Source organism: Perna viridis, chromosome 6, assembly GCF_037379345.1.
Source record: "Perna viridis isolate PV_CMFRI_1.1 ecotype Kerala chromosome 6, ASM3737934v1, whole genome shotgun sequence".
NCBI classification, from domain to species: Eukaryota; Metazoa; Mollusca; class Bivalvia; order Mytilida; family Mytilidae; genus Perna; species Perna viridis.
Window position 1 is genome coordinate 32,211,186 of NC_142450.1, and position 25,812 is coordinate 32,236,997.

Consider the following 25,812-nt stretch of genomic DNA (forward strand, 5'->3'; position numbering starts at 1 on the left):
ACGTCGACCTCATATTCGCATGATATTGTAAAAAGTAATTATGACATACAATTTTGATTTGTCAGAAATCCCATTTCATATATTGCACCATAGAAGAATGTGGGATATGGGACAAAAAATAACCAATTGAAGATATAAATAGAAGAAAGATGGATTTTTTATGTAAAAAAGCAACTGCTGGGAAAGACACTTAAGGCGCAATGACCGCCTTCTTTCAATTTGTTCTTTATAGAACAGAATAAAGATGACATAATTTCAAACAAGTCGATTGTCTACAAGTAATAAAAACCATATTTGATAAATGATGCTAATTCAAGTTAATGTTCATCTTCATTAAACACCGTAAAAAGACAATACACCTTGTATGTTTACCCCTTTTTTCATAGTAAATTACTTGTTTCTACACTTAATTTGCATCAAAAAACGTGTTTTGTCAAGCCAATATGTACAGGCAATAAAGGACCCATAATTCCAAATTTAGGCCTGAAAGATAAGTGCGTGTCATTCAAGTAACAGCTTTTAACATTTGTTAAATAAATAGTTGTATTCGTTTCGCATAAGTCACTATTGTGTTCACTGTGCTTGAGATCGATTAAACAGGCAAATGTGTGCCACACATGAGAATCATATGGTTTGCATCATATGATTATCATATAAATCGAGCCCATATGATAATCATTATGTTTCGGTATACACATGATTATCGCATGGTCATCATATGATAATCAAATGTTTTTTTTCACAAACATATGATTATCATATGTTTTTAAGCCAAATTACCATATGAGAATCATATGATAATCATATGACTATCATATGATTGTCATATGATTACCATATGATTATCATATGAATCGAGCACCATATGATTATCATATGTGGCACATATGGCTGTGTACCTATATCTGTTGCCAATTTCTATGTTGAAAAATGTTTTAAGACACAAGTTGTTAGTTCATATTGCAATATGAGGCGAAAACATAGAATGACACTAACTCGTGAATGTACCATTGTCGTATATAAATTCAAAAGAATTATTTCGGTCATGGTGAGCCCCTAATCTCTTCATTGAAATGATAACTTAATTAGAACATTTAACTTCACTTTATTCATAATTTAACTTTGGTGACATTAGGGTTCATCGTCAATATAAGGAAATATTTAAAAATGAAATAAAGTATTTTTCCGAGTCTTCCTAACGACCTCACAAAACGAAATCACAGTCAGACAACAGCTATTTAGGGAAAACCCCAAAAATACTTTAGAGACCAACACATATTAAGATCATGCATTAATACTGGTATTTAAACGCCAATTTGATTTATGTCGTCTAGATCTGCCTTCGCATTTCTATTCATCATAAAATCTTCCTGTTTTACTTATTGTTACTACATTATTCACGATTGTTTGCTCTTTAATAAGGTTTCGTGCGTATTGCTTTGATTTCATGGATTCATTTCAAGCAGTGACAGCTTGAAAAAGATCTGTATATAGGCGATAACTAACAGATAATTAGCATGTTATAAAGATACATTATTGCAACTTTTAAAGATATCGGGAGGTATTAAGACAAACAAAGTATCAATGAATTAAAGATTTCACTATAATGTGTCAATATTTTTAGAAGTTATAAGTACAATTTTCTATGATTTTAGAAGAACGATTTCCGAATTTATAACTACAGTGTACATGTAGCAATGATGTTAGTTTATGACGGCAGTGTATCAATGATTTTAGAGTTTAAGATGGCAGTGTACTAATGGTTTTAGTGCTTATGACTACAGAGTACCAATGGTTTTAGAGTTTATGTCCGCAGTGTATCAATGATTTTACTGTTTATGACTGCACTGTATCAATGATTTTAGAGTTTATGGCCGCAGTGTACCAGTGGTTTTAAACGTTATAACTGTAGTGTACAATTGGGTTAAAGGCGTTATAACTTCAGTGTCCAAATTAGTTAGAATTTTTACTTCAAGTGTACCAATGATTTTAAAAGTTATATAGCTTCAGCGGACCAATGATTTTAGAAACAGCATTATAGAAGCTACGCTCTTAATATTTCCAAATAGAAGGCAGATAATTTATACTAAACACTAACTGTCCTTATTGTCTGAATATAGCTGAAATATTGCTGTTCGGACGTTAAACCCCAACAAACAAACAACAATCTCATATGTCACAGGTTTCATAGTGACTTACTAAAACATTTGATTATATCCAAATTAAACTGTCTCGAATTGCAAATTTGTTCTGATTTCGCGGTAATTTCCGGCTGTATTCGGTGGACCATTTAGTAATGACTTAAAAAACTTGTATAACAGTACATACTAACTGTTCAAATACAGCTATATATTATAGTGTTATCGTTAAACTGGAGAATAATTCTACTATTTTCATTCCATATCATCGAATAGATCTTAACCATGGGAGTTGGACCATATTTGTAACATGCATTTTGTTTGAACTGAGTGCTGTCAACTACGGCATGTGCCTCTATTGATTATCTATTGATTTTGTGCAACATAAGATTTGTCTTCTTTATGATTTTTGCAATAACAATATAAAATTTAGTTTAATGAAAAAGGTTATATTATCAGATCAAGATTGAATGACGAGACATTTTATTTAGTAAAATTTAGTAAATAGAATTTAGTTTCTAGTTGTTTCTTTTTTATAACAAAATCATCTCTTATTGAGGTTAGAGATAGAAATTTAATAAGAGGAAATCAGACATAATAGATATAATCCATTGACCATCTTAATACATGGTTTTATAAACACAGTTTTGTCTATGTAATTCCATGGCAAGACATTGCCAAGTTTTTATGTAAAATTTTAATGATTGTAAAAGAGTAATCAAGGGAACCAAGGTTATAGCGGTAATCAAAAGAATGTAATCCAGGGACAAAGAGCAGACATGAAAAACAGACATACACAACAAAGAACATAAAGTAACTAAAATAATACATACAAAGTAATAAAAGCAAATGAGCATTCGGGCTCCACTAAAACCTGGGAGCATGGACCAGGTGCAGCGGTAGAGTAAGCGCCTAAAATTGGCCAAATATGCTTCCAAATAAGTAGATAGACATACAAAATACTGTCTTTTGCAATGGTACAATGGTAACCCTTACTATTTGCAAGAAGTACATATTTATAGTTTTATGCAGTCAGTTACGCTATTCAAGGAAATTAGTTTGTGAAAATTTCAAAATCTATAATTGTGCTACCAATATGCACAATATATAAATAACATACAGCCAAAAGGATGATAGAGCAGTTTGTCATCCCAAGGCGTAACCGATGGTGACAATGTATTTCAAGGGGTAACAAACTCTCTATAACCCTCTAAGCCATATGTATTTTTTGTTTGTTTATCATACTGAATGTGCCATTGTCATTCTTTTTTAAAGTCCAAACAATCAGTTTTGTATGTTTGTCTTATGTCTTTATTTCTTCAATAAAATTCTTTTATTTTATAAGTTTGCATTCACTTAAAATTGTAAACGCAAACTGTGGATCACACCCCTTTTTGGGACCTGTATTCAATGTATCAGTGGTGTACCTTTTCCCTGCTCACAAACACGAATGTCAATAAGATGTTTGGGGTTTTTTTATTTCGTTTTGTTTTGTTTTCTGTTTTTAGTTTTCTTGTATTTAATCCAAATATTACCATTGACATGAAGTATAATAAAACAATAATTGAAAATCGAATTATTGGTGATGAGCCAAACATTTGTAGTAGTTCACTTATGTATAGCAACACAACAGAAAATGCAACACATGCACTTGCGTATAACCTTAATACTGAAGTGTAAATACTTTCAGAGATCACAAAAAGGTCTTCAACAACAAGTGTAAACAAGTGAGGTCTGAAATGCCCTAACAACAATAGTAATAAAATCTCAGCAAAAGAACGATGACACCTGTTCAAAATTAACAAAAAAGTAAAACAAAAAATCCAAAGACACATTAGTGACCAACATCTCTTAACTGTGGACGGGTAATCAAGGGAACCAAGAGTCTACGATGAGTTTGACCTAGTTCTATAAAAACTTTAATGGAAGCTAAAAAATGAACTGAAACGAAGATTATACACACCATAAAATTCACTCAATAATATACATTTAATTCTCTTCATCGAAAACCTCAACATACACCATATAGACAAAATGAGATATCCACTTAAAGAAGGCTCGCATTTATTGAAAACTAGCTCAGAACATATTTGGATTAGTAACGTCAAGTAATAGACAAGATTTGGTGTAGTGCAATACCACAAAAAGACTAAGTTTTTACGTTGAGATGCAATTAGGGGTCAAATATCACTGTTTGTGAAATCAAGGTTCAATGAATACGTAAACAATGATTTGAAAATCGTATCCCTTACAAAAAAATATATATATTAAGGACAGTTGATAAATCCATCGGGTTTTGTTTGAAAGAATGTGCTTTCTAGACTATATTTCCGTAAAAAATTTGGTGGGCAACACCATTTTAAATTAAAAACCTGCAATTTTGTTTGAGGCCGGTCAATTTCTAGTGTTAATCAAGAAAAGGTGTACGAGTACTGTTAATGTTGGTCAAAAAAAAGTTCTTTAGGAAAGATATCGTGAACATAGTTTTCGAAGGTAGGATTATTTACAACCAAAACATCATCACGATATATACAAGTATTATTAAATTCACGCAAAAGATCATATCTTGAAGGCTCTTTAAAGCATTTACCCTTGAACTGTGATTCGTAACAATAGAGAAACAAATCAGCTATGATGGGGGCACAACTTGTCCTCATTCGAATGCCAACAACCTGTCTGTATAGAATATTACGAAGTCAAATATAAATATTGCCAATTAAAAAATTCAAAGCACTGATTATATCTAAATATGTCTAATTAATGTATTAATCACGTCTTTAAAAAAAATCCATAAAAATACATAATAATGAATTGAGGGCCATAATTTAACAAAGGACCATTAAATTCAATATGACAACTCTCCTTTATTAAGTAAAGTACATGGGGAATGCTTACATATTCAGTATAATAATGGTATGCCTCTGTCTTATATATCTGAAAATGAACATTGGACGTGTGCTTATGGGAAAAATTCAGTTTCATCTCGCTTCACATAAAATATTGGAAAAGTCAGCAAAACATTTAATACATACCTGAAATCCGTATATATAATTAACGTTAAGATACAGTTATAAAAGATGTCAGAAATAGGCGAAATCTTTGAAAATAGTCAAAATGAGTGCAGCGACATAGAGAAGTCAAGCTAAGAAAAACATTTGAAAAAATGAAGAATTGTCTATACTTAAAATACATATAATTCGGCAATGGTGAGGTGTGGGCACCTTGTTCATTTAGAGCCGTTATAAAGGGAGATAATCATTTCTGTCTGTTTTCGGATTTCTAAGCAATGTATGCCTAATGGAGGTATTTTAATATAAATGAGATGTTACTTACAAATCATAAATGGTAATCAAAAGAATAGACGGAAAATAGAAACACAAAACAAAGACCATGAAATAACCAAAATATCACGTAAAAGGAAACTGGAGTAAATGAGCAGCCAGAACTCCACTAAAACTGGGAGCATCTACTTCCTCTCTAGAAACGAACAACGAGTTGCTTATAAAGTAGAAAAAGACGATTTTTCAATAAATAAAATTTCCTTGGCCGTATCTGCCTTTTTTTAAAGAGAAAACTTCATTACACAGAAACTTAAAATTTGACATTTATACAAATTGGAAGGGGCTTACTTACATAAATATGAACAATTCACCAAAGTTCCATGAAAGTAAGTGTTTTTGAGTTATTGTGCGAAAACTTGAAAATTCCCCTTTTTAAGTATAAAAATTCATTACACGGAAATGAAGAATCTGAAATTCATAAGAATCGTAAGGAAGCTTACATCAATAGATATGAACAATTTACAAGGTTTCATAAAAGTTGATGAAAGTGTTTTTGAGTTATTGTGCGAAAACATCAAAATTCCCCTCTTTTTTAAGTATCACATGGAAACAATAAATCTGAAATTTATAAAAATCGAAAGGGACGCAAGTCAATTCCCAAAAGTTTCATGAAAATACGGAAATGAAAAATCTGAAGGGAGCTTATGTGAATAGATAAAGACAATTCACCAAAGTTACATAAAAGTAGGTGAAGTTTTTTTTTAGTTATTGTTTGAAAACTTGAAAATCCTTTAAACTCCCCCTTTTTTTTAGTGAAAAATTTTATGACATAGAAACGAAAAATCTGAAAATCTGAAATTTATTAAAATCGAAAGGGAGCACAGTTCAATAAATATGAACAATTCACTAAAGTACATTAAAGTGTTTTTGAGTTATTGTACGAAGTGTGGACGAAGGATGGCAGCCAGACAACGGTATACCATAATACGTCCCATCCCAGACAGGCGTATAAAAACTATGATACAGTGAACAAATCTGATCTCATGCTGCAGTTGAAGGATGTCGTTAACTTTCTCTACAACTGAATACATGATGCAACCTCAGATGGATTTACTTTTATATATCACTTTATGATAAAGTAGTCCTTATGTGTTTATTATCTCAATCAGTACACAACTGTACTATTGTTCTAAAAAATGCACAGAAAAAAAGAGAATTTTCGTATTTATTATACACATGATACGAGCACTTATTCAAAGATCTACAACACTATTAAGAACAGCCTTTATACAAATCAGACAAGGGTGATTCATACATGTCAAAAATCAACCATACTCACTTTTATTTCTAATTCAAAAACAGTTACAGAACACATAATCAGCCTTTGTCAGTTTGTCATTAGATTGTTGCACTTTCGAAATAAAAATTTCATAGACTGTATATGAAATTGACCCTTTGCAGGAGTTATCGTTCTTAATTTGGTTGATTTAGTGTATTGTTTAGTCAATAATACAGATCTGAATACAGAAAGGACTGTTATATTAAAACAAAGCAATTGTAGACCAAAAAAGCATTGTTGGTTCGATAGGTTTTTCTACATGATGAATCATCTCTTCCATATAGACAATGTCTGAATCTTATATGGATTGGTACTTCAGTCTTAATGTGACTATTACATCTTAAAATAACAAGAAAGATGAACAAAATAAAACCAGAGCTACTCGGAACAGTTAAAAAATCGTCAACATCACAATGATAATACCTTTTACAATTGAAGTCAGAATATTTTTTTCAAAATATCTGACATTTTTTATTTTGCAGAAAGACATTTAAATATACTAATTTATAATAAATAAAAATAAATACACTACAAACACAAAACATTATCAAAACTATAGCACAAATGATACATAGTACATTATACGTTATATAACAAGCACTTAAACAACTACAGGGTTTTTTCCTAGATTTAAAATTGCTATTATACTGCAACCGTTCTATTAGAGCAGTCAAAGTGCATTGCCCATATATTTACAAGTGATATACTGTCACTGACTGTACATAACTACTCTGTTGCACCATCATAAATATTCCATTGTTTTGAAGTTGCCAGGATGTTGTCCACTTTGATTAAAAAACATTGTTTTCCTTGCTTAAAATGTTATTTTTCTTTGAAATTTTGTTGCAGTATAAAGACGATAACAGTGCACTGACTTGACAAAACCTTTGATATATGAATACAGCTCAAACCTGTGAAAATGCTTGACACAGCCATGCACTTTCTAAGTCTCATCCATATATCCGTTTTATGTCGTCAGTGCACTCTTATTGTCTGTTTACTAGTATCTGGACCAGTAACTTTTTTGACTAAAGGTTACCTGCTTAATCCCACAAAAAGAACTCATGAATTGTTGTTTCTCTGCATTTTTCAATTATTTCTTAAGATGTGTGACATTTGTAGGAGTTTTTTTCTGTACTGACTTGACACAAAACTGGTATACAGAAGTGGCATAAAACCATGAAATAATGCTAAGTTGTGCCAAGCTCTTTTCTCTGAATGAAGGCAAATTATCAAAGTTTTCATAAAGTCTCTCCATAGTTATTGTATATATACTGCGACAATGAATTGAAAAAAAAAAAACATGTTTTAAACCAGGACAGGCCTAGCAACTTCAAAACATAGCAATGTTTGTGAAATCACAACAAAATGACAAATTCAGACATGCCAGTGTAATATTTTTGTTTGGAAGAAATTGTTAGACATTTTGACTCCTTACCTTAGGAAAAATATGAAAATCAAGTTTTGGCGCGACAAGTTTCAAAACGAATCTGCAAAGACTGGTTTTGACCTTCTATTGTATACAATATTTTATAAACCTTTCATAACTTATGTTTGAAATGAAAATAAAAAAAATATATATAATTCATTGATATAAAATTCTGCAGTTTGACAAAATTTCATTAGTGAATAGTTTTGATAGAAAATTTCAACAGTTAGTCGACACAAAGTTTTGCTTTAACTTGGGACCCTTCAGACAAAAAAAAAAAAAAAACACTTTAACTGTAACCTCAGGACTTGTCCAGGCTCTTTTTTTTTTATTATGTTGAAATTAAATAATTTGAGTTTAAACTTTGCAATATTCAACTTTCACACATTATGAAACCTATAAAAATGTTTATGGATACCTATTTTCATGTTTCAGGTAATCAATTCAGTTTCTCTGATATTAATTTTTGCAAATTTATATTCTGTCTATCATCTTTTGTACAATAAAGGAAATAATTGTACAGATAGCAGTGATTTATCAAATTTTCCCTGCGAAAAAAAAATCGATAATTCACACTGTGAATAAATTCTATAACTTCACTCTCGGTCTTCCTCCCACCAAAACATCACTACATATATATCAATCCGCTGGTCACAAAATTTGAAGTTTTTGTTGAAAATAGCAATAATTTAAGGATAAAATCCATATAACACATAGTATAATCAATTGCTTATCATGAATAACCAAAATATAATTTCTCTTGCCAAGAACATTAGAAGATAAAACTCATATTCAGCACACTCGCTACATCTGGGCATTCTTCGGCAGTCATGATTATATTTTGGTTATTCACCTTTTCCAGTGAATCGTTCATTATTTTTCATGTTATTTATTTCTAAAATTTTTTCTTGCTAGTAAAATTGGCCAAAAATAGGCTGTTTTACAATACACAAATTCAGACCTGATTTCCTGAGGTCAATAAAGCAGAAATCAGATTAATTAGAAGTAAATAAAACAAATAAAAATGAATCAAAATGATAAAATCTGGATTTGAAAAAGCAGAATTCAGTTTTAAACTGGAAGAAAATTAGGTCTACAGATTGCACAAAGACAATATCACAAACATCTGGGCTATGACAACCATGTGTAACCCCTGTCATCACAACTTAGCTCATGTATAGAAGTCAATCTCTCGGCTATAGATTTACAGCTGAAGAATGAATCATACACGCTACCTTCCATGTCTAACACTTGTCTATTGATTACAGAACTGCTGTCCTCTGATGCACAATTGATATTAAATGGGTATGTTGGTTCGTGGGTATTGAAAGTTAAACTAAAGTCTGAGCTCTGGGTTCTCTGAAGTAAAGATGACAATGTATGAACATGATGCGGAAGTATAGGACCAGCTATTTCTAATATGTGTACTTGTCTTATAGATCCATCAGTATCGGGTCTTCTAGCTATTGAATGCTTCACCTGCAAAGTCATAATATGCAATCCAAATACAAATGCAGAATATAATAGTTCTTTTAAAAAGACTTTTTCCTATATTTTTCTTAGAAAAAATCTTAGCTTCTAGAGTGAGGTACATTAATGTTTTTACCTCTTTTTGCTAAATTCAAGTTTCACTTGAACACTGATTTAACTGCTTGTGAGACATTAATCAAATAAGGTTCTATAAAACAATTTCCTCACTCTTAATGCCTTTGGTGCCATTCCCCTAAGCCACTGGATTAAGGTATTTTATATAACGCAGATGCTTCCATGCCCCCTAAAATTGAAAATATTGGCAAGGATTGTCACAAATTAAACCCATAAAAAATTTGGATAACTGAAAATTCAAAAACTATTGTGCATTAATTACCATGGTTTTTGCCAGAACATGCAATTTAAATTTTTGTGGTTTTGAGAAAAATCCCACTTGAAACACAACATACTAGTTGAATCTATAGTCTGATACCTACTTTATGTGACTTTAATGTTCCTCCAATAAATGGTCGTGGAGATAAAACAGTTGGTGGAACTCCAGACTGAGGTCCACTTGTTGCTATGCAACTTCTACAGTTCAGCAGAAAATTAAATAATCCATGGACATTGGTTCCCTCAACATACACAAGAGACTCTGGTCGGTTGTCAATCACTCGAAACCCTTCCCTTTGTCTACTTAGAGTTAAAGAAGCTCTAATTTACAACTAAAATTTAATAATAATGTTTTCAATATCAGACAACATGCTTTTGTCAATGCACAAACAAAAATAGTCATACATGTGAATTAATATTTGCAAATGACATACCAAGTACAAGTTGACTATAAACTATTAATTTTCAATAATATATGGGTGTTGTGCAGTTAACATTTCCACCATTTAGTTTGTGTATGCAGTGGTAGAAGCAGGAACAAAAGAATTATGCAATAAAGGATACATTTTGACTTTATTTGGGTCCAGAGATGGGAAGGCCTTTTTATCCAGTCCTATACTCTCTAACCAGACATGGGCGCCTTCATCTGTATCTATCAAATCTTCGTCTTCTTCTTCATCAATATCTGGTCTAAGCCTGTAAAACCAACAAATTTTAATACTACAGTGAAGACTGGTAATGAGTATTATTATATATGATTATTTTTTGTGACATTTTTGCCTCTTATACAAGCATTCTTTAAATGTGAAAAATTTCTTACCAGCCGATGGAGGCATATAATTTACTTTTAGTTGTTTTTTATTCCACAATTTTATAGTTTTATTGTTTCTTTCACAAATCCTCATTTTCACTTTTTTCTTTATAAAAAAACTTAAATATAAAGATCACACTGACTTATAATTTATGAAGGGACTTTGCGACAAGCATGAGAGATTTTCGCTCTCAGTCTTTCTACTTACATGTATATTAGGTATAATAGTTAAGAAGTATTTATCTAACAGCATTCCTGATGTTCATTTCCTTGTTTTTTATCATACCATTATATAAAGGTTGCAAAAATCTAAATACTAAATCTGTAACTGTACCTGTCATCAATACTACTATTCTCCTTCTCAAGACTTTCTATAGACCTCCTTTTCTTATTCTCCAAAACTGGCATAGTAAACTCAATATCTACAGGGTAAAATTAAACTGAGAAACATGCCATATATTTATCTGCAAAGAGGTAACCAGAAAACAATATAGGAGGAAGTTTAAGGAAATAATATAATGGCACATGGAAGTCCTTTGTTATACTGACCATAGGTATTTTTGACACATTCTGATTTCTTTCCAGGTAGAATCAACTTTGCAATAGTGTAGTCATGACATCATCCAAATATTTTAAAACTAAAAAAATTGTGAGCAATGTTCACCAAATTAATAACCCCCTACTCCCTCATTCGAAAACATGCACCAAACTAATTTGGATCTAAACCCAAAGGAGATGCAAAATGAGAATATATAATTAATATTCTATGAAAGTTTCATTAAATTCCATTCAGTGGTGTAAATAGAGTAACAGTTGATATGGGTACCCCTCTGTGTAACGGAAGGACGTAAGTATGGACAGAAGGAAAGGACAGGAAGAAAAACAGACATCCCTATCACTACATACCCACACTTCACAAGTGGGGGCATAATAATGTATACAAACTATTTGTATAAAGATATACACTACACTAACAAAGGATTACTTCTATAACACCAAACTCTGTAAAACAGCCTCCTCAAATAGCAAAGATATCATGAATTAACCTTCATTTTTCAGTGACTCCCTGAGTCCTCTGGTAGTTGGAGTAAGCATGGCACTCATAGTTGAGTTTTTGGCAACCCCTTTAGCTCTGAATAATACTGTGAACTGATGTGTGCATACATAAAAGTATGGGCACTGTTGTGATCTTAGTTGGTGAAAGGCTGAGGAAAAGCTCTCTGTCCTGAAAAATTAAGGAAATCTTTAAAGAAATATTAAATATAATACATACATACATGCAGTGAATTATTTATTTAAGGACTGTTCTGTTGAAACATTGAAGGTAAGGCACTTATTTAAATTTGTATATACATGTATGTGTTTCTCAAAACTCTTGACAAATTGAATGAAATATAAAAACATAGCTTTAAAATGTTCATATTGGTGAGTCCACTGGCAAAAAGGGCCTTCCGCTATATGTTAAATGTTTAAATGGAACAGCTCTAAACTATATGAAACTTAAAGTTTCCATTATGCAGTTCCTAACAGTCATACAACAGGTCCGTGTTCCATTATTGGTCTGTTCCAAGAGGTCAATTACAAGCAATGTACCAGACAAACCAAAGCTAGAATTAGTGAAAGTCAATTTATATCAGTTGATAGAACACAAGCTAGGTTAAATAATTTTAAATGTAAAATTTAACAAAATGACACTATAAATGCAAAATTTGGTAGAGTTGAATTTGTTTGATGATAAAAAAATCAAGTTAGGTTACTTAGTGAGAAGCTGGCCATTTTTAAGGTGAAACTGTAAGAATTTAATTTTTCTAACCATTCATTCTGAAGAGGCTTCTGTACTTCATCAGCTAGTAAATCAGTAGATGGCCTTCTGAAATAAATGTGGAAACATACTAACTTAAAATGTCATTTAAAAAGGTAGACCTAGGGTAAGGGACAAATCAATAAAATGTTTGTATTCAGCATTTTAATCAATCACATGTAACATCAAAGTAACTTAGACTGATTTCATTCTGTTTCTAATGAAAACTTGAGGGGCTTAAGTGGAATTGAATATGATACAAACATTTCACTTAGTTAATTAAGACATTATACATTATTCAAGTACAGTGCAGTATTAAAAGTTACACCTTGACTGAAACGTGTATTAATAAAGTACATGTAGTCATGTTTTCTTCTTAGTCATGCACAGGAAAGAAAGAAGCATGTTCCTAGCTCATATATTTTTCTGTTGTGTCAAAAAATTAAAAGGAGAAAGAAGAATATTATTTGCAAACAATGTTCAAATGTGTCCGAAACATCCATATACCAGTATACATAATTGTCCACTTGTGCTGTTTTTCTGTTATGTGATGCAATTCTTGAATGAGAACATGATCAAGATTTTTTCCTTTTATCTTATTTAAAGACCTGTTTACAGGATCAAGAATTGTCAACATTTTTTCTCCCAAGTTTTGGATGGAAACTGTTTTGAAGTTGCCTATTTAAACTTTCAAAGTTTAATCATTAAAACTCATCAAAGGAGGGTTGTAAATCATGTAGCTGCTTCTCAACATTTCAATAACTCATTTTGATTGGTCAATTTCAATCAGTCAGTCAGTTAAAATATATGATGGCATTCTATCAATGACCCTTTTTGTCTAAGTTTCTGAAACAGGTTGACATGGTCAAAAACCATTGTAAAAGAAAACTTTTACTTGAACTTTGATAGAAAACTTTTATCCTGTAAACAGACTCTTAATCAGAAATTAATTATTGATAAAAGGACAAGAATGACACCACATACTTAATATTATTATCAGGAACTATCCTTGGAAACATTTTCATCCATGGGTAACTTGGGTAGACCCAGTATAATAAACAGTTCTTTAGTTCTGCTTTGTCACAGCTGTTCCCCTAAAAGTAAATACATCCAAGATAACAGATAATGCTTTAAAAAAATCATTACTTATTCTGTTATGTTTATATTAAGTCTCATTCACTTACATGTAGTAGTAATATTGGAGAAATTTAAATTAACCATATAAAAAATTCAAATGATGGCAAAGAAATACAAGAGGCTCACAAGAGCCTGAATCGCTCAACTGTTCAGTACTGAAAATAATGTCATATTCAACTCTTTCTATCATAGTGAAATATAAACAAATTCAGCAAATTTGGTTTTCTGGATAACAGAAAAAAAATTGTCAAAAGTGCATTTTCAGGGGATACCATGAAAAATAAACAGATTTTTCTGAAATTTACACCAAAGATAGATCTTATTATACTGAACATTTTTTAATTTTTTCAAGGGCACTAACTATAACAAGGAGTCTTCCTAAAACTTTGACCAAGGATCATTTCATCAGTTGAAAATTTTCTTATCTCTTATAGTTTTCAAGATAAACACTGAAAACTACAAACAAAAACATCTTATTTCGTCTTTCAAGGGCAATAACTCTAACAAAGAATAGTCCAACAACTTTCCCCTAATAGACTTTTGTAGTGCTTATCAAAGGGATTATTTATCAAACTAAAAGTTTTTTTCTATCTATTTAAGTTTTCATAATATTGGCTGAAAACTGCCAAAACATCATTTTTCACCTTTCAAGACGAATAACTTTAACAAGAAGTCGCCCAACAACTTTGACCTCATTCAACTTTAGTAGAGCTCTTCAAGCTGAAGAAGTAAGTCACATGAAGTTATACATGTATTTTTTTTCTTATATCTCTTATAGTTTTTGAGAGAGTATCAAGGGAACCAAGGTTATAGCAGTAATCAAAAGAATGTAATCCAGGGACAAAGACCAGACATGGAAAACAGACATACACAACAAAAAAACATGAAGTAACTAATATCATACATACAAAGTAACAAAAGTAAATGAGCAACTCGGACTCCACTAAAAACTGGGAGCATGTATGTAAAAATTGGTAACTTGACCCCCGTGGTCTAAAAATTGAAGGGCAGCCATGTTTTACATGTGATTTATATAATTGATATAATTTTCGAAGTAGATATGTATACCCTTAGATGCTGGTGACCATGTTTGGTAATAATCAACTGAGTGAATTAATGGAGATTTTAAAACAAAAGTTAAAGACGGATGATGAAGATGGACACCAACTGATGACAAAAGCTCACAAGGCCTTTCAAGCCAGGTGTGCTAAAAACAAAACATTTGTATTTAGCTAAAGTATTGGCATTTTCCTTCTTATTTCTTTTCTGTATGTCCATAGCAATGACATTGATAAAAATATTCAAATATTATAATTCTTCTTATTTTCATTTTTCAGCTGTTGCCAGTACAGTGGATTCCGCTTATTAGCATAGCCTATTTACCAGTAAAAACTGAGCTATTCTTATAACCGAAATTACAATTTTACCGGAAGTATGAGTTCAGGTAAGACGACGATACTGTGGATCAACCAGGGATATCACTGTTCAACATTTCTGATCTGGTCTGTAATTGATATAGACCTTCTCATTGTATTGTTCTCTTATCAATAAATAATAATATATATTGTGTTTGTCTTGTTCATTGACCTTCTTTACGTTGTGTGTATTTATAAGTAAAACAATGTGTTTCTCATCTATAAATAGTCAAGTAATTTTCTGACCTTTCTATGAAAGAAAATCCCATATTTCATATTTCAGCCAGGATTCAGTGTAATATTCATCAATGTTTGCAGTTTGTGGGCTTTTAAAATGGTCTGTGTGTTTTTATTCCTCTGTTCAGTCACCAATGTACACTGATAGTTGTGTATTATACATGTCATTGACCTCGATATATTCCTATGAAGTGTAGATGGTATGGGGCACCTTAGGGTAGTTGAATTTCATTGGAAAATATAATAATAAAGAAATCTCGTTACGCTTTCGCTTAGACATTGTACTGAATGAATGATGACTTTTAATTTTCAGCCGATATTTATGCCTAGTAACCCAAGCTCACTAAAAACTGTTCAGCTCATTAAAGAATTTAAAAAGGGACTAAAAATGCCCCAAGCTGAATCCCAAGCCGCATTATAAGTGTTCACATCAGGTGATGTTTGGCATGTCATCAGAAGTCATTGTTCACCTAGGTGCTTGTTTATTTTATTGTAATTAGAAATCATTTAAATTGTCTTTTATGTCCATTATGTTTTTAATCCATTATTAACACCTCCTGATTGATGATAATCTAGTTTTTACAACAATAAAAATGATTGACATATTTATGACCTGAAGGCTTAAAATAGAAAACAAGGTAACATTTTACTTTCATACCTATCACCAGCAAAATTCTCTATGCAACAAACCGAAATGCACCTGCAAGGCCTATGCAAACAAGCGATTTTTTTCCCTAATAGAATAATAGAAAATGGTTTTGTGCAGGAGAAAATTATTCTAATAACCGAAATATGCAATAAAGCGATATGCGATTAAGTGGAGTCAACTGTACATGTATATGGTGTGATTAATTTAATGTTTTTTTTTAATCACATGAAAACATTGAAATACATTTCAACAAATAAATCCATACCTTTGAGTTTCCAGTCACAAAGCGAGTTACTCCAGTAGCTTCCTCAGTTGTTTTTAGCTGGGTACACCAAGTAAGAGGATTTGATGATACAACTCTCATTTTTGCCTTTAAACTCCAATCAACAGGGAATGTTTCTGCTTTAACTGTTTTTGTTTTTGTTGTGATTGTCTGTGTCTTTGCCTTGGTTTCATCAACCACAGTCTGTAATAAAAGAGAATTTTAAAAAATCTGCAAAATAATTCAACTTTACATCTAAAATTATAATCATTACCACATATACTCGCCTTAAAAGTCAAATTTTTGGGACTAAATTTTTAACTGCTGGGAAGTGTTCCGACATATAAACCAGACCTAGCTTATGAACTAAAATTTTCAGCTTAAAAATGTCAAAAGCTTGATAATTGACATGAGCGTGACACCAACATTGAACAGTCACCGTTTGTTGAAGAGTAGACATTAAATTTAGGAAGACTGTCTTCACCTTCTACCTTTTACAGCTGATGGAGTAACTTTATTTTGCCACAATAAACATTTTGTTTATATTTTCCACTCATCCATTTCGTGTATTGATAAAACATCTTAACTTAATGCAATATCTTCAAAAGAGTTGTTAGAGTATCATAAACTTTCTGTTTTATTCTTTGTTGTCAACTATATTTATGATTTTAATTTGGGTTATTGGTTGTACCAAAATTAGAATGAATGAAAAAATCATTGTATCAAACTTGTCAAGAATTAAATTACCTACTACTATAAAAACAACTCTGGCTTAGAATTATTCATTTAAACATTTATTAGAGTTCAAAAACAAACAGGTACACTCATTGTAATTAAGGAATGTTTGTGATGCACCCTCAGAAATCAGTCCGACTTATAACTAGGTCAAGGTTAGGTTCCAGAAATTTTTTGTGCTGAAAAGGGGGAGGTCAAACTTATAGGCAGATCGCCTTATACTCGAGTATAAACGATATTTACAAATACTGACAAATTTGCACATATTTTATCATGAAAATGACCAATAATGGACTCTTAGTAGACATATATCAAATCTATATATCGGGTACATGTAGTAGACATGAAAATTTACTGGGAGAAAAATATTTATGACATGAAACATTTTCATATAATTATTTTAATCAAATATTATTGACCTATATTTATCATTGCCACGTGAAATAAATTTGATTTTATCAAATTTACCTGAATGGATTAGATACAAAATATAACTCATGTTAGGAAATCAAGAAATGTCTACTGCAGAAATTAAACAAAGTATACAGTGGCATTTCTCAAGAAGACAAAAAAAAAATCATTTAAAGAGTAAGCATGTTCAATGTACTGGACTCTCTACAATTTTTTTTTTTTTCAATTAATAAAATAAATCATTTTGAGGAATCAACCTTAGACCATTCATACAATGTACATAAATATATAGTAAATACCATTTTACTCTTTTTAGAATTGAAAATTTTTTCAATGAATGCAAACTGCGAACAGCTATCTTCTTCCTCCCTTAAGAAGCTTGGTGTTGGAGTCTTTTCTACTTCAATTCCTTCAATGTCTGTTACTACATGTACATTGTTCTGCAAATACAAGACAACTTAAATATAGGCAAGTAACATAATTTATCATATTCAGTTTCAAATAATTATTACAGAAAACATCATTTTTACCCAACAGTCTTGCTCTGATAGAATATAAATTTTATTACACTGCACATGGTGTGACCAAAAATCATTACATAAAAAATCAAGGACCTGATATACAACTTATACATGTACAAGTACATTTGTACATGTACTATGGGCCCCAAAAAATTCTTAGAAATGGTAAGATAGGTTTTCAGTACATGAATTTTTCCCAGACTTCAGTGATACATGTGTCATGTCACAAGGTAACATGAGAAAAGTCAGACCAAATTTCAATCTTACAAAGTATGTGAATTGGGTCAATCTGGGGTATGCACATGTATGTATGTTACTAACTTTCTTCAGAGGCATTTCAGAATTCACCTGTCACATAATACAAGTGTAAAGGAAAAGTCACAGAGTTGTCAAAATCCCTCCAACCAATCGGACTGTAGGACAAATTGGGCGCTAGATCAGGTAGAAATTTCTACTATGTCTGACTGGATGTCCGGTTATTGCTTTTACAGTAGTTTGGTCTTATATTAACCAATCAGTTACCTGGACCAAAGCTACATTTATATATTTGTTTACCTAGACCATGATTTTTAATGTTACCCCTCAATTTGAATGTAGACTGGAAACCAGTTGGTATTGCGCATGTTGGTGATATGCTACTTCATACAAAAAGCATTTCATCCCATAAAATTTTGATGTTTTTTTTTTTTTATAAAATGACAAATGTGGCAGTCATTGAGAATTGTAAGGTACTAAACTTATTAAAATAAGTAATCAAATATAATTGTATTCTGAGATAAGTACAATTAACTGGGTAACAAATATCCTATTATCAACCTTGTGTTTTTGAGGCAAAATTAATAGTATGTTTTATCTCATCACTGAATTTAATTATAACGGGAAAAAAGGTAATACATGCACATTATTACTATAATAAAATAAAAAAAAATAAAACCTTTTTTGAAGACTTAATCAGTGATAAGTATTAAGTATATGATGTTAGTAGGACCAGGGACTTTACATGTGTATATTACAGGGACTGGTCACTCATAACAAAGTCTACATAAAGTATAAGAATACCTGTGCCTCCCTGGTCTTTAGAATGGTTAGACTTGAAGTCTATAAGATTGACATTTGACTTTTGCATACTAAGGGAGGAGAAATTATTCAGGATTTAAGTTATAAAATTGACAAAGTTATGATGAAAATACTGGGGAAGAGTGTGTTTCCAAAACACTAAAATGTAATAAAAAAAATGTCAAAATTTACCTGTAGAAATCAATAATTACATGTACTTATTATTTGTCAGTAATTGCCCAAGGAAAAAATGATGAATTTGGTCAACTGCAAACTGTTAATTAAGATTTATTTCAAATGTATTATTATGTAATAAAAAATATATCATTTTAAAGAAGTTTCTTTAATCTTCAAATTGATAGTAAATTCACAAGTTTAAACAGAAAGACACAGTGATTGACAGCTGACTGGGGTATAGTTTATGAAAATAAAAATTTTGATATTTCTTTCTCAAGACAAAGGTACATTCATGTAGTCATCATTTTATTGTCATTCAAAGCACATTTATCTAAAATAGCCATTGCAATTCAGCAGATTTTTCTCTTTCATTATACTCGCGTCACATAAATAACATACTGTAAAAATTTGAATAAAAATATTTTCTACTACTTTATTGACACCTACCGTCGTTTAAATTGTCTTAAATGACTTGCTCATTCGTTTAGCCAAACGGCTTCTCCCTAAACATTGAATCGTTAAATTCCGGTCAGATTTTAATTCTTGGTGCCAATATTTACATTGTAAAAAGTCGGCCATGTTTACAGTGATCAGGTTGCTAGGAGATGTTGTTTACGTTTAAATGGTTTGTCCAAAAACCGACGAACCCAGAATGCATTTCGGCGTTATTTCGGATATCTCGGATTTATTTTACGCCAACAACGTACAATACCGAGAAGTTGATCAAGCAAACAATTGTCACTGGAGTTCGACGGGAACTTACGAATTTCGTTGGTAAACAAATCTTCCCGTATAAACCAACATGGCGGATATTAGTATGGGATTTTCCCATAAGGATTTGTTACGCATGATTTAAGCTAATAAGCGACTCGTTTAGGGAGAAGCCGTTCGGCTAAAAGAATGAGCAAGTCATTTAAGACAATTTAAATGACGGTAGGTGTTAATAAAGTCATAGAATATATTTTTATTCAAATTTTAACAGTATGTTATTTATGTGACGCCGAGTATAGATATTAATTTCATTTTAATAAATGCAATACTTTTAACAAAGACAAATCATCTTTCATGAACCTTTAAAAAAGTTAATTTTTTGCTTATTTTTCTAAAAAGACCTAATTTTGAACTTCAAATATTGAATTCCTTTTCTTTTAGATAAATAAAAAATACATGTTGCAGTCTCCAATCTTTTATCTTTAATTGGGAACATGTACAGTACATTACTCATCAAAATCCATCCAGTGGATTTTACAAACATCCTTAGCAAAGTTACCCTATCTTCAACAGAGAAAGTTGAGAAAATTGGCCAATAAACAGCCAAATAGCGGAATGGCAGTGTTCTGCATAGATTATTACAATTGACTTCTCCATCTTATATGTACGCTCTGTTAGGACCCATTGTCTGGCCAACATGAAAAAGATTTTGAAGTCATACATTTATTTGTATTAGTACCAAAGAGACTTGTGAACTACACTCTATAAAATGGACATTGCAGCAATTAAAAAAGAAACATGCAGACATATTGGTTTTACAAATACTGGTCAGAGAGTAGATATTGCTGTTTTGAAGATAGAAGCTCTTCTTGCTGATCTGTTCACCAAAAAATTTCATTCTGCAATGACATTGGTTGTATGATTGCTCCTTTTTAAGCCATGTATCAGTCATATGTTACATGTTTTTTTCCTAAATATTGGGCATGCATTGTATCACTGGAATGGATGAAAATCGTTGGCAAGAATTACTGGTTGGGAAGAACTACTCCTTGACTGGCTTGAGCAATAAGCTTACCAGTTCATTGTGATTCTTGAATAATGTTAACTCCTCGGTCGGACTATTGTCTAGTAAACATCGAGATCGCTTTGATGGAATTTCAATATTATCAGAGTTATTTTGTGAAAAAGGATTGCGCCTTTTCTGTTGGGTTGATGTGATTTTTTCTAAAGAAGACCCAAAAACTTCTGTTGCGAAAGGTTCATTGGTAGGAACTCGTTGAACAGATATTCTTTTCTTATTTCTTCGTTTTCTCATGATATCAGAAGGCTTTTTCCATTGTGGAGATTCAGCCATTATGTTGGTTATTTCTCAAGTTTCTCTCTTTTAACATAAAATTGGCAACAACAAAATCGTATTTGGCGCTGGAAAACCGGAAGAAAAATTGTCATTCTAAATGGGTCTCTTTGTGCGTGCGACGGATAGAAAATATGACTAGTTCCGGAATTAATTTCGTTCGGCAACTAGAAATTTTTATAAACTAATCTGGGACGGATCCAGTGTTTCAGGTTAGGGTAAGCGTAAATAGAATTAAATTGCGAGCGATGTGAGGCAGGGATTTTTTTGGCCAAGCATTGCAGATTTTTACATTCTTTATTCTTTATTTTCACAAACACAATTACAATAATTGGCAAAGGCCCATATAATTGATATATAAAAGAGTAACATATACAGTAGCGGTACACATGTAAATAGAATATTAATCAAATGTTATGAGAAGAGATATTTGTTATGAAATAAAAAATTTTCTGATAGAAAAAATAATATCTAAAAAATTAGTGATAATCTTTAGTATAGTATATGAATCACTGAATATACATTGTTTCAGTGTGTAGTAATTAATTGAATCAATATCTTTTATGAGGATATTTGATAATTTGGACATAAATTGACTTCTAACTTTGGAGTATTTTTCACATTTTAGCAAAAAAATGTAATTCATCTTCAACCTCCCCAGAGTTGCAGGAATTAATAGATGACGGCCTTTTTCTATTTCCAAATTATGGCTACTGATTCTATTATTGCAAAGAGAGGATCTTTCTGATCTTTTTCGTAAAATATCAACAAAGCTTGCTCGTTTGTATCCAATGTGTATATTTCGATAAAATGTTAGTTTATTTGAATTTTGGATTTGGGAATGTTGCTCTTGCATAAATTGATCGATAATTCGTTGTTTTATATTTGATAAAATAGATTTAAAGCTACATTTTTGATAGATTATGTGTGAAAAACCAAGTTTATTGATAATAGAATACATTTTCTTTGTCCAAGTGTTATTGTTTTCTGTAGCTTGAAATATTTTGAAAGCCAAATTGTTTTCTGAGGAAAGAAGATGATTTAAAAATTTAACACAGGAAAACATAATTTTTGAGTGAAGTGGGAGTCGTCCAAGTTCAGAACGACATGCATACATATATACACGCCCATTAAATCATGACCTATCGACCTTTGACCTTATCCTGTTCAAGATATAGAACGTTCATTTGTAAACAAAACTTCAATTTTCCAGAGACGAGAAACCAATCTAAGATGGCACAAAGCTTCATGATTCCTGGTGACTTCGGCTATGTGATTCTTACATCGGTTGCATCAATTTTTATAATAATGTGGAAAGGCTTCAAAGTCGGCGCGGCAAGGAGGAAATACGAAGTCCCGGTAAGTGGTAATAGACGCGTGTATTTTTTCCGATACCCGATGCTTGATGACTTGGCAAGATTAATAAATTTAAAAATGTGTCAATTTTATGCTGTTGAAAGCTGTTTTGTTGTTCTTCTTGTACAATGCTGAGTTGTTTGCTAATTGCTAGTGTATGTAGTAGGCTTAATATAGATATATTTTTTCTGAATTGTCAAATCATAGACCTGTAAGTAATTACAGGTCTATCAGTGGTCAAAGGTATACGTACATGTGTATCTTTTATTGACTTAAGCACCTGAGCTTCAAGTTGATATTTAAAGCTATAATATCCATTTCAAATATTAAAACACATGCAGAAACACTGATAGACTGTTAATTCTCAACCAAATAAAACAAAAAGGTTGCACTTTGAGAATTGTACTCCATTAGTCATGGTATTTTATGGGGGAGGCTCGGATCAATTTAAATTTGAAATAAAAAGGCAAGACGATGAGATGTATGGTAAAAATATCCAGGATGAACAATGGGATTTAATAAAAAGGCAAGATGTAAGTCAGTAGAAAAAAATCTGTACAAAAAAATTATCCAGGACAGGCTAGAGTGAAAATAAACTGTCAGGTCAGAAATCATACTGAAAAAAATCCAAGACACCAGATTTGATCTAAGCCTCCCACCCCACCCCAACCCTCCATAGAAATCAAATGGTTGTTTGATCACTTACTGTCATTAGAACCACTGGTTTTGTTTATTAGATGATAACGATTGTTATTCAAATGATCAAAATTCTATTTAGTCATGTTTCTTTTTCATTCTGCAGTATCCTAAGATGTATAGTGATGATGACAGATTTAACTGTATCCAAAGAGCTCACCAAAATACGTAAGCCTTATTTTTACAGTCACTTCCGAATTTTTTTATTGTCATGAGAACAAGTTGACCAACCGAGGTCAATTTATAACTGTGGTACAATATATTGAAATTAAACTGATTTTTCTGCCTGACGCATACCTTCATACAAATTGTGAATATATACTAGTGTAAAATGCTTAAGTTCCGATCTTTAACTGAGAAAATCATCTCATCAAAAATATATCAATAGCAATTTCAACTATAAAGATGCACGAAATCCACAATACATGCATTTCTGGAGCATGTAAGTATACCAATGTAATATGATGATTAGAATTATATTGGAAGAAGCTATAAAGTGAATTACCATTAGAAGCTTTTTATCTATTTCTATTGGAATCCTAAATAAATTCACATTTTACCTTTATTATTCTGCTAAGATTTATATTAGATCTGCATTGTAGGTTGGAGAATTACCCCCAGTTCCTAATTCTCCTGATTTTTGGAGGACTCACTTTCCCAGTAAGTTAACACTGTATAAACTTACTTGTAGGTAATTCCATTAATCTACAAATGTATATTGTAAAAAAAAAACTATGATGATTTATTTATGCATACCAGTCTATGATTAGATAATATACAAGTATTATAAACTGTACTACATAGGTATGTATTGACAAGTTTCAATTTTCACCGATATACATCTTCAAACCATATAGCATGAACTTATATTACTGCATTTCATCATACATATTGTACATAGCTATCATAATTTGCCCCTTACATCCACCTAATTTAATTAAAGACAGTTTGTTAAATGTGATGGTGAGGTCTTTTTAATTTTCAATTGCATTTGAATTAAAATTAGGCACTATATAATTATATATAATTTATTAGATTAAGACTTATTAGTACTTACATTTGTAATAGGTTTGGGAGAGAACGAGAGAGAGAGAGTCCATGTTATGTATTCCCCATTAGAATAAGAATTAGAACACTGTTCATACTGTTATCATAGTGTTATATTGCGAATTTAATTTTCACTTTCGATGGTTGCTCGTTCTTACTTTTTAGCAGTCCATGTCTTTTGAAAGTAAATTAAAGCTCAGTCTTTAGATCTATATTCCGACATTTCTCAAAAGTCTGAACAGAATGTTACATTGTTATGCCAAGCTTGAAATGGACCTTTCCAATGTAAGTGTTGTAAATTGTTGATGTTATGTTCATTGTTGTGTACATTTACTTGACAGATACTTTCTTCAGCAGCAGGGGCGGTTTATCTACTTGGACGTATCGTTTATGCGTTGGGATATTATTCAGGAGGTAAATGCTACTTGTGTTTTTAACTTTTTTTTGGTCATGTCTCCATTTATTCTATAGTTGTAATTTTTCTAAATTATATGTATATGCAAGGTGTTACTGACTTAAATTTACTGTGTGAAGAAGTTGCAGAAGTGTGTAAAAGAGTTTAAATTTCAAAATTCAATCCTTTTCCCATTGATGTAGTCAATAGGCCGACTTTCGTGAAAAGGATATTATCCTTTTCTCAGAAATAGACAAATGATTGAAGATAAAATGAAGTCTATCACCTCTCTTTATGCATGTTTGAGGGATATGAAGTACCATTTTCATCAGTCCAGATTACCTCAATGCTCATTGATATACCAACTTATTTCAGATCCATCTAAAAGAATGAAGGGAGCGTTTGGTTATATCGGGCTCCTTACCTTGCTCATCTTATCGATCACAACAGCTTTGAGATTTATAGGTCTCGTCGATGTGTGAAGGGAAAAACATCCATAGAGAATTAACGCAGAATAGATCAATACATGTATGAAATTGTTACATCGCATATACATGACACATGCCATTTTACTTACATTTCAGCTCTTAAATATTATTCATTAGTATGTGAGAACCTCTATTAAACATATATATATACTTTTCCCAACTAACTTTCAGTTAGCATTGGTTGTAAATCCATTACTTTTTGTATGTGTTGCTTATTTTTAAATAAAGTATTGTAGTGTTGCTTCTTCCGATTCGTTTATTTGTTCAGGTTTATGTATATTTATTTAAATAAGCATTTAAAACATGAATATCTGATGTTTCTTATGTGATTTTTCATTAAGGTAATTTGAATCATTTCATATTTCACTGCATGTTAAGCCTGGGTTGCGCATTTATTTTTAGTTTTTGTGCGTTGTTTCAGTCTTATTTATCTCAGCTTTTCGAGACACGAGTATTGTTATCACCTATCTAGGTTTCCAGTCATAAAACTCAGTCAATAAAACA

General features: G+C 31.4%; 2 protein-coding genes across 3 annotated transcripts; one reads left to right on the plus strand and one right to left on the minus strand.

The window, feature by feature from the left end:
* Nucleotides 1-6,630: 6,630 nt before the first annotated feature.
* On the minus strand, nucleotides 6,631-21,431 carry LOC148614583 (protein downstream neighbor of Son-like). 2 transcript variants are annotated; one of them, XM_088588763.1, is made up of 10 exons: nucleotides 21,049-21,431; nucleotides 17,808-17,948; nucleotides 16,366-16,566; nucleotides 13,647-13,756; nucleotides 12,675-12,731; nucleotides 11,908-12,086; nucleotides 11,196-11,283; nucleotides 10,615-10,746; nucleotides 10,155-10,350; nucleotides 6,631-9,546 (listed from the first exon to the last, which is right to left on the minus strand). In XM_088588763.1, the coding sequence occupies exons 1-10, from the start codon at nucleotides 21,325-21,327 to the stop codon at nucleotides 9,319-9,321; spliced, it is 1,611 nt and encodes a 536-aa protein (XP_088444889.1). In that variant the 5' UTR covers nucleotides 21,328-21,431; the 3' UTR covers nucleotides 6,631-9,318. The 2 variants fall into 2 exon arrangements, with proteins under 2 accessions (XP_088444889.1, XP_088444888.1); XM_088588762.1 differs by having other exon boundaries at nucleotides 6,631-9,666; nucleotides 21,049-21,429.
* Nucleotides 21,432-22,479: 1,048 nt separating this feature from the next.
* Nucleotides 22,480-25,549, plus strand: LOC148614584 (glutathione S-transferase 3, mitochondrial-like). Its single transcript, XM_088588767.1, has 5 exons — nucleotides 22,480-22,686; nucleotides 23,486-23,547; nucleotides 23,982-24,039; nucleotides 24,768-24,840; nucleotides 25,196-25,549. Exons 1-5 carry the CDS (start codon nucleotides 22,561-22,563, stop codon nucleotides 25,300-25,302), a joined length of 426 nt encoding a protein of 141 aa, XP_088444893.1. The 5' UTR covers nucleotides 22,480-22,560; the 3' UTR covers nucleotides 25,303-25,549.
* The last annotated feature ends 263 nt before the right edge of the window (nucleotides 25,550-25,812 follow it).